Source organism: Chanos chanos, chromosome 5 (assembly GCF_902362185.1).
Source record: "Chanos chanos chromosome 5, fChaCha1.1, whole genome shotgun sequence".
Taxonomy (NCBI): domain Eukaryota; kingdom Metazoa; phylum Chordata; class Actinopteri; order Gonorynchiformes; family Chanidae; genus Chanos; species Chanos chanos.
In genome coordinates this window covers 44,390,770-44,403,600 of record NC_044499.1, presented here as the reverse complement: position 1 = coordinate 44,403,600, position 12,831 = coordinate 44,390,770, and the positions used below count along the sequence as shown (strand labels likewise).

General features: G+C 39.3%; 1 protein-coding gene across 1 annotated transcript in view; it reads left to right on the top strand.

Moving 5' to 3' along the window:
* Positions 1-12,831, top strand: part of pcdh15b (protocadherin-related 15b) — a 79,270-nt gene that overhangs the window by 18,423 nt on the left and 48,016 nt on the right. Inside the window, exons 8-12 of the mRNA XM_030773742.1 lie at positions 393-563; positions 6,298-6,406; positions 6,995-7,107; positions 10,243-10,449; positions 12,332-12,466. Of these exons, the coding sequence (XP_030629602.1) occupies positions 393-563; positions 6,298-6,406; positions 6,995-7,107; positions 10,243-10,449; positions 12,332-12,466 (735 nt within the window). The remainder of the gene's footprint in view (positions 1-392; positions 564-6,297; positions 6,407-6,994; positions 7,108-10,242; positions 10,450-12,331; positions 12,467-12,831) is intronic.

Genomic DNA, 12,831 nt, shown 5'->3' with positions numbered 1-12,831 from the left:
GAGAGAGAGAGAGAGATAAAGAGAGAGCACAAGGTGTTGGCACTACTGCTACTTGTTCTGGTAATGTAAATGATGGCCAATACTGTAATGAATTCTGCTATTAATATTCCTTTTCCCCATTTAAATCCTCTTTCATTCTGCCTGTGATCAAAATGAATCATATATCAGATATAACTGATTTTGTGTTAATGTTAAGTAAGCTTCTTACCATAGTTGTTGGCCTAGGTCCTTGAAACATCACCTGCTATACTATGCTCTTTGTTTTGACTGGTAAGGATTCAGTGGTTCTGCGTTAGACAAAATAAAATTAGCCCACTGTGATAACAGAACTAAAGTTGTGGTGATTATTACGACATTTTGTTGAGGCTGAACTTGAGACATTTGCCCTCCAGGATCGAGCGCCCAATCCAAGCGATCGTCTGACAGCCAGCACTACCCTGACAGTGGACGTGCTTGACGGTGATGATCTGGGGCCCATGTTCCTACCCTGCACTCTGGTCGATAACACACGTGACTGCAAACCCCTCACCTACCGAGCAGTCATCCTGGAGCTCACAGACCCAGTAAGTGAGCCTGTTTACATCGAGGCCTCTCGTAGGGTCTCTATCACACCAAGCATTCATACCTTGTAGTGTAATGAGACAGCTTTAACTGTAAGCTAGACATTGTAGCTCTGTGTATTTCTCTGAACAAAACCTCTCAAATGGACCTTGTTGCTAGCAGGGATGTCAAAAGAACTGAACAATACATAGTGGAATTAAATTGAATTTGCTGTAGATCAATGGGTAACAACACTGAGGAAATAACCTCTTATTTTTTCAAAGAAACAACCCTAGCCTCCAGATTGAAAAGACTGAAAGCACAAACTTCAGGAAGGCAGTCTATAGCTGCTTGTGTATAAGACATTTTCACATTGTAACCTCCACACACAAGAGATCCTTCATCTTTTGTGGCGCGTTATGTGACTCATAACCCTGTTTTTCATGGTTTAAAAATCAGATGATTAAATTATGAACAGAGAACTTGTTAAGCCCTTTACGCAACAATGTTACTTTATGCTTGTTCACCACCGAGAACCTGAGGTGTATGGTTTCACATTATTATCTTAAGATGAGAATCCAAGTAATGTCTTACTGTTGATTGTGTGGACTTTGACGTATAGAGTTGTCCGTTAGAAATTGTGTGTTCTGTGGAGAGTCTTGTCACCAAGGCAAGGAAAGCAAGGCAAGGATGGATGTTTTAGAGATACAGAACAAATCATTCACAGGTAATTAGTTTTACGCTTTCTAATCCTGTGTGTGTAGCTATAGCATTGATTCACTCAAAGTGTTACTAATGCAAAGATAAAATTGATAGTCATGCTGTAATAAAATCTTGAATTTCAGCAGAATGATTTTTAAGCCTTTGTGGTTGTTTCTTTTTTGTCTTATCCTTAACACTCAGAAACCTTTGAGTTTTATATTGAACATGACATATCCTTTATTCTCTGTTTGTTTGTTTATTACCCTAAATTCTTCAAGGACCTGTGAACAAGTTGAAATAGCTATTTTCTCTGCTTGTTAGCTGTCACACACGCTCTCAGTGGCCATCTACCAGCCGTAGCAAAGACACATTAACTCAATGGCATTGGGAGGGTGTTAGTGCAATGGAGATTTTTGCTTAAATTGAACCCTGTATGCTCATTTCTGTGCCTAACTCAGCGATGCAGGAAAAGCTGCCTTAAATTATGTTTACTCTAAGGTTTAGGGCAATTTGACTTTGGGCCAGCAAACAAGTTCAGGGACACATTTTATGACTGCTGTCAGAAGAGATACTACTCAGAGAGGCAGTGATTAGGTATTCTGAAGCTTAGTCAACTTTGGCACTTATCAGCTCTTAAAGAGAGTACAAGTGTGTCCTGGGTACCATCACTCAGGTCCTGTCCACTACACATCTAAAAAGACAAATCCTCTGTCGCTCTGGTTATTTAGATGCTCTGTTCTTTCTATCTCCCTTCCTATTGCTCCTCAAGACATCCACTATTCTTCCCTTGTTCTCTCTTTTTCCCTCAGAGCCCTAGTACATAGTGTACTCTCACCACAATGTGTCATTTATGTCAGTGCCTGTTCCACAGAATGCATTTCACATGCAGCATTTATTTAATTATCTTATCTTTGCTATCGATAGGAGGTAAAAAAAAAGAAAAAAAAAATTACACGTCTAAAAGAAAAAATACCAAAAAAAAATTAGGGACATAAAGAAGAAACCTGGATAGTTGAAGTATTATGAGGTTCTATGTCTCTGTTACCGTCTTGAGCTTGCTATCTCCTTGTTCCCTCTCACCAGATATTTCCATTGAATGAACAAAATCTTTTTGTGGTTGATTTTTCTTTGAAAGACAGTATGTTTTTTTTTTCAGAAAATCCGTAGAGAAAGAGAAAGGCGTAATAGGAGCAGAAATGTTCCCATCCAGAGGAGTTAAGATGCTTTTGCTGGGACTAACTAATCTTGTCTGACGGGTGTTTTAGTCTCCCTATAGCTAACAGGCTAAGTGCCTCTCCTCAGCTATCATAATATGAAAGGTCAGGCTAAGTATTTCTGAGGAGGGGGCTTCCTGTGATTTTTTTTCGACCCTTTTGGGTCTCCACACACACAAGCTGCCATGGGAATGTAATACTGAAGTCAGAAAATCCACCATGTTCTTAGAGTGAAAATATCAGCGAGCGTGTAACTGGAATCTGGGAAATTATTGGCACTGTCAGGGTGTACAACCTATTCTGTCTGAGCTATGGGTGCCATTTTCAAACTTCTCTCCTACCAATGCCGCTCACAGATGATATTGAAAATTCTGGGCATAGCCACTGCCACAAAAGGATAGAGCAAAATACAGGACAAAAAAAAGAGAAAAACTGAAAGAAAAAACGTGATGTTTTAACGCTGACTTCCCAATCCAAAGATGGCCAAACAAATTTGCATATTTTATTGTCCCAGGCAATTTTAATTTGATTGCCTGCAAAGGTTATATTGTTTACACATGATGAATATGGATGGGTTTTTTATAAATAAATTAAAAAATACATTTCAAAGCACACTTAAGACATTTCACATGTTCTGCTCAAACAATTAGTTTATCCATCTCTCCAGTTTTGGCAAATGAATTGAAAGCACCGACGATTTAGGCAATCGGTATCCTTTTCCTTGAGGTACTGTTGTCTTTTTTCTGTGCAGCTCTACAGATGAAAACAATGGTGGAGAGGAAAGCTCTCTTTAGCTGGAGTGTTGGGACTGAATAGATTTGTTCAGTGGAAGAGAGCTATGTTTGTCTCAGGTTCATGTAGCTCAGGTTCAGCCCATAGGCAGTTGTGTAGCTGGCGGTTCAGGACTGAGACAGGAGCAGCAGTACCTCATCTGACTCTACTGCTTTGTTTATTTGATTTTTGCCTTTACAGCCACAGCCAAATACCTCTGTTTTTAGTCTGTGATACCAAACTATGCACATGCTAGCAGATTAGCAATCCTGTGTGTGTGTGTGTGTGTGTGTATGTGTGCGTAGAGAAAGAGGCAGGGGGGAGAATTCATAGGTGAAATGCAAGTTTCCTTGCAGACATTCTACAGTTCAGGTTAATTTTAGGCCTTACTGGTGATCTGTACTTGGGTATGAATTCTCCTCACACTGTTTAAGCCGTGGTATTGCATTTCTTTTTTTGTGTGTGTGTGTCATTTTACCTGTCTGCCTTGTGCTTTAGTCCGTACTGATGTGTTTCTCACACACACTTCAGCACGTACAGAGAGCTGCCACAGAGGAACGTGCCCTTGTCCTGACCCACTTACTCCACGCATACCCAAACTCCACCTCCAGCAGAAGTTCCTGCAAACCTGACTTAACACTACAGCAGTTCCAACGGCTTTCACTGACTTGATATAAACTGACTTAATAAACAGCTCTGTCCTTTTTTTTTTTTCCCCTCCATTACAAAATATCACTTTAGAGAGCTGCATATGGTCTTTCAATTAGAGAGGAATAGTGCTTGAGGTCATCTGAGCAGAAGAGATTCTTGACATGTCCTGTTGAGCTGAGAAGGGGTCTGAGGATTTGGCATCCATTACGCCAGGCTCCGCCTTCAGGGAAACCATCGTCATTAATTACTGTAATAAAAACTCTGGCTCAATGGCTCTTTCAGACCTTGTCCATTCCACTGCTTCAGTCATTCACACAGTCATTACACCCACATTTAAATGAGAGATTATTTGAAAGAGTGACATCGAAGACCTTTTTTTTTTCTTTCTTTCTTTCTGGTTGCAAAGTTAGCAATACGTTTTGGCTTAAGGTTTATTAATGCTTTTCAATTTCAGAATTAGTTAATGAGGTGGAATTACGTGTGCCTGGATTAATCTGAACAACTGAGAAATGTGATTTAATTTTTTTTTTGCTGAAAATGAAATTGGAAAAGTCCAAAGTAAAGCATTTTTCCCCTAATTACTCACTGTTTTTTTTTTTTTTTAATTAATATTATTACTTACACCGTTTGCTAAAGCAGACAAATATTGCTTTTATTGCCAGAGTCGCATAAACACAAACAAATAAATTAGTTTTATGTAAACAGTCTCTAAGTACACATATTGTTCCATTAAGGATTACTGGTTATTAAGATATATCACTCTATTCTCTGATGAGTATGCTGGCATAATATCCAAGCAAATAATGACTGATTGAAAAGGTATCACAGCCAATCTTTTCAGTGAGAGCTCGGCTGGGTGTTTGATTTACAGCAGTCATAGGCATTGTAATTGCAGGGGATGAGGATTACTGTGCAACCCAAGGAGATAAATCTTGACCCAGCCCAGCTTCAGATACTGCTTATTAGGCCTGCAGACAAGCTTAGAAGAGAGAAGCCATGTTAGTCTCTCTCGCTTTCTTTTCATATCTCCATTAATGAGTATAATACAGTTGAGCTGGAGAGTCTAAAGAGGATTTTCTGGTTTGCACTTACATTTTTATTTCAACAGTGTTCAATAAAGAGATTATGAGATTATTTAATGTGTTTACCTGTTTTCCAAACCAACAGTTCCCTCTTATAAACTCAAACTTTTACACATCAGACTCAGTTAAAAGTTTGTGATGTATTTTAATGCTGCTATTCCAAAAAGCGTGTTCTCTGTATTAACCAATATTTATCCATATCAGTGAACAGTGAGAGCAGTTTTGTGAAAAAGGAAATTACATTAACACCAATCATATTAACGAAGAATCTTTCCAGGAAATGAAATATATCATTATAAAGATACATCCCGTTTCTCCAACTCTTAATCAAATTTCGTTAACTTTTGGACAATCTGGCATGCCAAAAAAACAATGATGAAAGGATTTTATGATCCAAAACCATGTATTACACAAATGAAAAATTTCATTGCTTTGTCCATACTCCCTGTTCAACTATGTTAAAATTCAGGCTTGCCACAGCCATGCTGTTAGTGTCTGTCACTAAGTCCTGTCTCTCACACATAGACATACGTGGTCTTACTGAATGATTAGTGGACAGCTGTCTTTAACAGCACTTAGGTTTGATGATTAGAAACTCTGAATTCTCAAACTGATCTTTGCTGACTTGCAGAGTAGATTCTCTAAGGTTCATTTTCACCCATCCAATCTCTTCCTTTGCCCCCCATCCTCACTTTTAACAGTGTCATTTTCCCTTTCCATGGGCAGGCTGAATTATAGATGAGTTGCTTATTTACTGGCTCTGAGATTATGCCTGGCCCAGTATTTGTAATTCTGCACATCCATGCAGAAGAGCCAACAGAGAGAGGAAGATTTACTCTTCCCTCAGGCTGAGGAGATGTGGGGCCAAGCATAGGACCAGCCTCTGGAGCGCATAAATGACAATGCAAAATGTGGCCTCTGTCCACACAGTCATCTTCAGCTTGCATCTTTAAGTGAGATGAAGTGTTGATCCAACCCTGCGCGTATTAGTACTTTTTTTTTTTCTAAGCTATTCATGCAAATGAACATGACAGAGACATTGTTGAGCCGTCACTTCCTAAAAACGTACATGAATATTGCATGTGTTTACTGTAGCACTGTAGAAAAAAATGACATTGGTACCAAAAAATTTTGCTGCTGTTGTTAAAATCAAAGGTATGAAATATGCTGAAGACTTACAAAAAAAAAAGACATTAATGGCTTGTGACTCCCTGCTCCTGCCTTTCATCTCTGCAAGCAGAATGAATGCTCTGTGAAGCTCATTTCATGGCTAAATAATGTAAAATCTCTCTCTCTCTCTCTCTCTCTCTCTCTCTCTCTCTCTCTCTCTCTCGCAGAGCCGTGTGAATCCAGTCAATGTCACTCCACCCATCCAAGCTGTGGATCAGGACCGAAACATTCAGCCTCCATCAGAGCGCCCAGGGATTCTCTACTCTATCCTCATTGGTAGGTCCATGACAGCCTTGCTGCTGTCTATATTCTCTCACGGCTGGCAGCCTAGGCACAGCGTACACCGGCACTGATTTCCAGAGAATGGACCAGCAGAAAACAGGTCTCACTTGGCCAGGACAGATTATATTTAGCCTCCAGACAAGGTGGCCCACCCATATGGCTCTAAGATGAGCCTGAGAAATGGAGCATCTACTTCAGAAACAATATTACTCCAGCCCTCAGCTTGGAGTCGGTAATACAATAGAGATGGAGTTAATGTTAGAAACTAGTTCATCTTCTCGCCAAATCAGCACCAACTGACAGCAGTCATATATTTGAACAACCTCCAAAAATTCAGCATTGACTGACTGCTTTTTTTTGAGGGTACTTTATAACTCGGTATTTTTTCACTCTTTTTCGGAAAAAAGAATGACTAAACTGCTAAGTGTAATTTATTACAAAATATGTTCACTAAACGTGTTTTAATTAGCTTTGTATCATCGCTTTATTATTTTAAGTTACAAACACATATGATGAAAGCCTCAGACTTTATTGATTCCTCTTTTCCCTCTACTCCCCCCCCCCCCCCCCCCCCCCCCCCAGGGAAACCTGAGTCATACACGGAGTACTTCTCACTGAACCACACCACTGCAGAGCTGAGACTCCTTAAGCCCATCAGCAGAGACTTGTACCACCGATTCGACTTAGTAATAAAGGTAATAAGATAGAAAATGTGCAAGGGGTACAACTGGATCGTGATAAATCACGGGAAAGGCGTGAAGGGGTTTAGATAAGACTAGCCCATACAGTGGGTGCCGCAGTTGTAAAACTATATTAGGGAGAGAAGAGCATGCACCGGAGAGGAGCATCGCGTTGGGCCAAGCTGGGTGATGATCCGTAAAGAACATTCAGCGTGCCACCAGGATCCACGCACTCGGAGCCAGAGAGGACAGGGGCTTATGTTGATGAAACACCCTGCTCCCACTGGGCGAACTCTCTGTCGCTCTCGCAAGATCAAAGACTAAGAGCGAAGTGCCGCTGGGGTGTATATACGTATATATTTATAGATGGGCTACATGGCATTCTGTGTTAGCGCAGTGTATTGTGGGCACTGGTTATGGAAACGGATACCATGTATGTGTTTTGTCATACTCTTGCCGATGCACTTATGACTGGAGTGGTGGCTATATCGACCCAGCGCTGCATGAGTGATTTTCTCCTTCAGCAACGGGGGCCGAGGAGGGGGGAGTTGGGGGGGGGGGTCTCTAACCCTGTTCATTTGGAGCCTGACTACCCCCCTTGGGTGGCACATATTGGATAGGTCCCTCACAGATGACAGGCAACAAAAGATGTGGAATGAGGAATGACGGCTGAGAGAGAAGCCATTTTCCACTGCCTGTTCTAGCCTCATTAAACCAATTTGCCAGTCTTTTCCCACAGATAGATGTACATGCAGTGCTAATTCTGTTCTAGGAATCAGCTTAAGCTCCTTCTTTGTTTGAGCAGAAATAATCAATCATCAATAAACCAATAACTGTTCTCTTATTCGGTAAAAAAAAAAAAAATGTTAGGGAGATTCAACTGGCTGGATATACTTCGAACATATTTCATAGGTTGTGGGTAAGACTATCTGTACTTTTGTTCTGACAAGACAAATTTGTCAACTTTTATTTCATTTTCCTGTGAAAAGAAACATTTTCAGGAATTTGTCATATGGACTGCTTTATTTTTGCCACGACTCTTTGATTACAAATTGTCAGTGGTTTCTTATTGATTTAAAAATGCATATTTACATGGTGAGCCAGTGAACAGTGATCTGTGACAAGCCTATAATCAGTATAACACAGCAGAGAATCTACAGCAGGTGCACCTCTGAGGAGTCTATGGGAATTCTGCAGTCTCTTCACAGTATCAGGTTACTACACAAGAGGGATGAGCTCAGTTCCATTGTGAACAACTCTATGTCAGATTGTCAGTCAAGTCTAAAGAGCAGAGGGGAGAAGACAAGTCAACCCCGGACTTTGTTTTAGCCCTTCAGAACTCTCTTGCCTTGCTTGAGCAGTTTCTCTTAACCTGGACTTCTAAAGACATTTGGAAACCATCAACTGACATCTGTGTCTTTTGAATTTTTGAGTGAATCGAATAGGACTTGACAAAAGAAAAAAAAAAAAAGGCCAAAACTTAACAGCAAAGCCCATGTTTTCATGATGAGGAGACAAAGACAAGCATTTTCAAAAGATTTCTCGGATTGATCCGTCCTATAGGACTGGTGCTGTGTCACATTGTAATGTATTGTCAGTCTGGCTCTACATTGGTTTTGCTTTTATTTATGATGGTTTCGAATTTTCTCCTTATAACATGTTATGTTTGAAGTTTAAGAGTAAAGAATAGCCTCCTGTGAAATACAATTAAAAAGAAATCTCTGCAGAGGTTTTTTCTTCTTTCCTGGGCTCTTTTTATTTGTTTATGTCTGGCTTTTAAAGAGATGCCTGCCAGGTTTTCAATTTAACCATGAATGGTAATCTTGGGGGTACAGTACACTAGATATTCCCCACCTGTGGAAATAAGTGAAGGGTTTTTGTTTTTTTTTTTCTTTTGTCAGATTAGATGTTGCTGCTCATATTTAGACTTCTGTCAAGTTCCAAAATCTCTCATGAAAAACAACCTGTCAGTAACTTAAAGGCCTCAGTGCTGAGTCATCGAGGGACCAAGACAAGAACAGTTTTATATAATACTGCACTGCTCCAGAACGAAACCAAGCTTGATGATAGTAGATGAGCTGTGTTGTGCAACTTATTGTACTGTTGCTTTTTCTCTTGCCTCATAATGTGAAGTGTGCTGAATGTATTGGCCCTTTGATCAGATCACTGTGGGAACACAGAACCTAGATGGCACTGACGTCAGCCTAAATTATCTTCTCAAAAGAGCATCAGAGAACATTGAAATGAACAAGCAAAAAACTTAACAAAAGTTAGCAGGCACAAGGTGTCATGTGCTTTGTGTCTCCCAGTAACTAGACACAGGCACTAGAATGAGTGAGAAAAGGTCTAAAACATTTATATTTATGTTTGAAACCACTCACAATATCCTTTTTTAAATATATGTTTCATAAGCCATTTATGCACTATTTGCCATTCTCTTCAGGAATAAGCTGAAAGAAACAATTACCTCAGTGTAAGGCATCCTCACATTTAATTAGATGACATATTTTGCTTTTATTCAAATGGTAATATAAAGTTTTGTTAGTCAATTCAACAAGCATGCCTAGGCATCTTGTTGGTTGCTATTTTGTGATTCACTTTGAAGCACTGTCTAATTAGCATCCCTATGTTCTTTTCTAGTCTGGGATAATGAAAGCTATAGTTTAGTTGGGCCATGTCCTTTAAAAGCAGCTGTGGATGAAGAAGAGACTCATAAATCAATTCCACCTTTGACCACAGACCTTTAATGATGTAGCCACCATTTGATTTTATAAATGAATTTGTTTATTGAGATGTTTGTCTTTTGCATGGAGATCAAAAAGAAGATCGGTCTTTGTTCTGATCAGTAGTTACTGTCTTTCCTTTAGTGTTGTGTAAAAACTATCAACATTTATGTGTTGCATGCTCTTGGATTTATGCTAATGATGGAGGATGTGATGTTAAAAAGCTGCAGCTTTTTTATCTTATTGTGAGGTTGATGATTAAACGCAAGCCTCAAACCCATGCAGTAATAACCTTCAGAACAGTTTCCAATGAATTAATCTCAGATGAATTAATGGCTAAGCACCAGTTCTTATCTTCAAATGTTATTTTACCTACCATCTGTTCCAGAATGTGTTCTCAGACAGTTGTTTTTTGATATTTCCTCAGGCAGAACAGGACAACGGACACCCCCTTCCAGCGTTTGCAAATCTGCACGTTGAAGTTCTTGATGAGAACAATCAGGCTCCATACTTCCAGGCAAACACGTATCATGGCTTCATCATTGAATCTGCTCCAGTGGGCACAACAATCTCCGCCAACGCCAATCTCACAAGTCCACTGGCCATTATTGCTCTGGACAATGATATTGAGGAGGTAAGTTTTTTTTTTTCCATTTGTTTAATGTGTTTACCATGTAAATCCAGAAACTTTGAGATATTCTGCACTTTATCTGCTCTATTTTTCTCTCCTAAAGTGCTCAGTGTCGTAAATTGTAATGATTTTATTGACAGCAAAGCACAGATAAGGGTTCAAAACCTATCGTTGTGACAAGCATCCTTTAATGTAATTACTAAAGTCTTCCGAACAAAAGCTTCTCAACTCATGTAATATGTTTTTTCTCCTGCCTGAAGCTCACCGTCAGCGCTGTACCTGTAGGTATTAGTAAAGGTAGCACTGGTGTGTGACTAGTGTGAACTGCTCATTCACTTCTTTTTTTTTTCTTCACTCTGCTATTATTCTTGTTCTGTTCCATTTTGCTTAATGCTCTGCATGATTATTGACTTGTTTCTACTATGAATATATTTCTTTAATAGTTATAGCCTGTTGTCTAAGTCCTTGAAGTGTTTTGTTTATTGTAGTATTTTTCAAGCTTAAACAAGCACAGTTTAATGAGATAAGGCTCCTTTGCATTACGAATAAATCCTTTTTCTGAGCCTCAACTCTTCTGATGTTTTCTATATGCAGGCTAAAGACATGAAAGAGGTGTGTTAGTCTACTGAGTGAGCAGGAATAGAATCCATGTGTTTAATGTGTAATTTTAAGATTTATAGGGTAACTTGGTTTTTGATAATGAGGATGCTGGTAGTGTTAAAACAAAAGCTTTGTGAAGTTAAATGTCCTCTGATCAGGGTTATACGAATAAACCTCCATAATCATCCTTATTTGAATTGTACAAATGCTCTATATTTGTATCCATCTGTAGATCAAGTCCATTCAATTCAAAGGAAGCATGAACAGTAAACATAATGTTTAGAAACATTTAGAGGCTAATGAAAGTTGTCAGAAGCATGAAAAGGCCTTTCTGGTTATGCTGCTGCTTTCAATATGCATTCAGTTTGGAGGCAGGGGGCAGTTTATCACAGTGCTGTAGAACCACACAGTGACATGCCATGCCATGCTGTGTTGCTTTCTTGAGCTCAGAACACACTTAGAGAGGAAAATTGCACTTGGAAACGTAGTCTTACTCTTGGACCAAAAGACAGTTATGGCAAATAAACATTGTCAAACAGTGCATGTTGTAGCTTGTATTTCTCTCACAGTACACACAGTAGCTTCTTAAATATGATTTGTGAAGGCCTGGAACGGTGAAAGCAAGGATACAACCTAGTAAAGTTTATTCTATGACGCTTTTTTTCTTCTCCGTCTTCAAAGTGTTAGAATACGCAAAGCCAAAACACAATACAAATGAGCCCGTACTTATTTTGAAAACCAGTCCCAAAAGCGGTCTCAATTTTTTTTTTTTTTATATATATATACCTTTAGTTGGTTGAAATTGTATTTTACATGTGTAAACCTGCTCTGTGAAGTTGAGGTAGCAATCTGGTTGGTTAAATTTATCAGTATGTTGAGCACATAAAGCCTTGGACTACAGCTTAAGCTTAAAGCTTATTTTAGTTCATAAGAGAGTTATGTTTCTTATTTTAGATTTATACTTCTAATTTACCTGCAATCTTGAGAAAGCCCCATGCATGAGCATTCCAAGTGTGAATAAGTTCTGACTGCTTCTCTTTTAATATATTTTTTAGCAGTTTACTTCACTCTTGGAAATTCTTCTGTTTCGAAAGTTTGCTTTTTGACTTCCTCCCATTTATGGTTTGTTTCTTGCCAGCCTTGATGACACAGATGGTCTTGATTCTAGAGTCATGGATGTTTTCAACGATTAACTCTTTATTTCGTCAGCATGTTGAGACTTTGTGCATTCTGACAGTTTTGTGTATTTTGATTTATCTGAATACTTGATTTATTTTTCTTCAAGACTAAAGATCCTATGCTGCAGATCTCCCTGGACAACTACAACAGCATCTTCAGCATAACACCCCGAGGAATAACGCGCTACCTGACGCTGCTAAAGCCGGTGGACCGTGAAGAGCAGCAGAGCTACACCTTCACGGTAAGGACTGGCTTACCACCTCCCCAAGCCTGCTTAACCCTGCCACTGTTGCTCAGGTCGGTGGCCTTCCACTCAAGCACTTTTTTTTTTAATATCGCATACTTTCTCTAAAGAGTTTTGGCCTGTACTGTATCGTCATTTTACAATATCATGATGTAAGTCTGGAGCAGATGTGTTTACACCGCTGTGTAGCTGTGTCATAAATTCATGCCTCAGTCGCTAAAAAATGTACCAAGTACATAAGAAATAGGAAAGATTCTGCTGCCACTTTTGTTAGCATTAAACAAATTTCCCACTGAGATACTGATTACTCCACAGCCCTTCTGAAAGTGCCATACTGACTGAAGTTTGGCTCAACAAAGTAA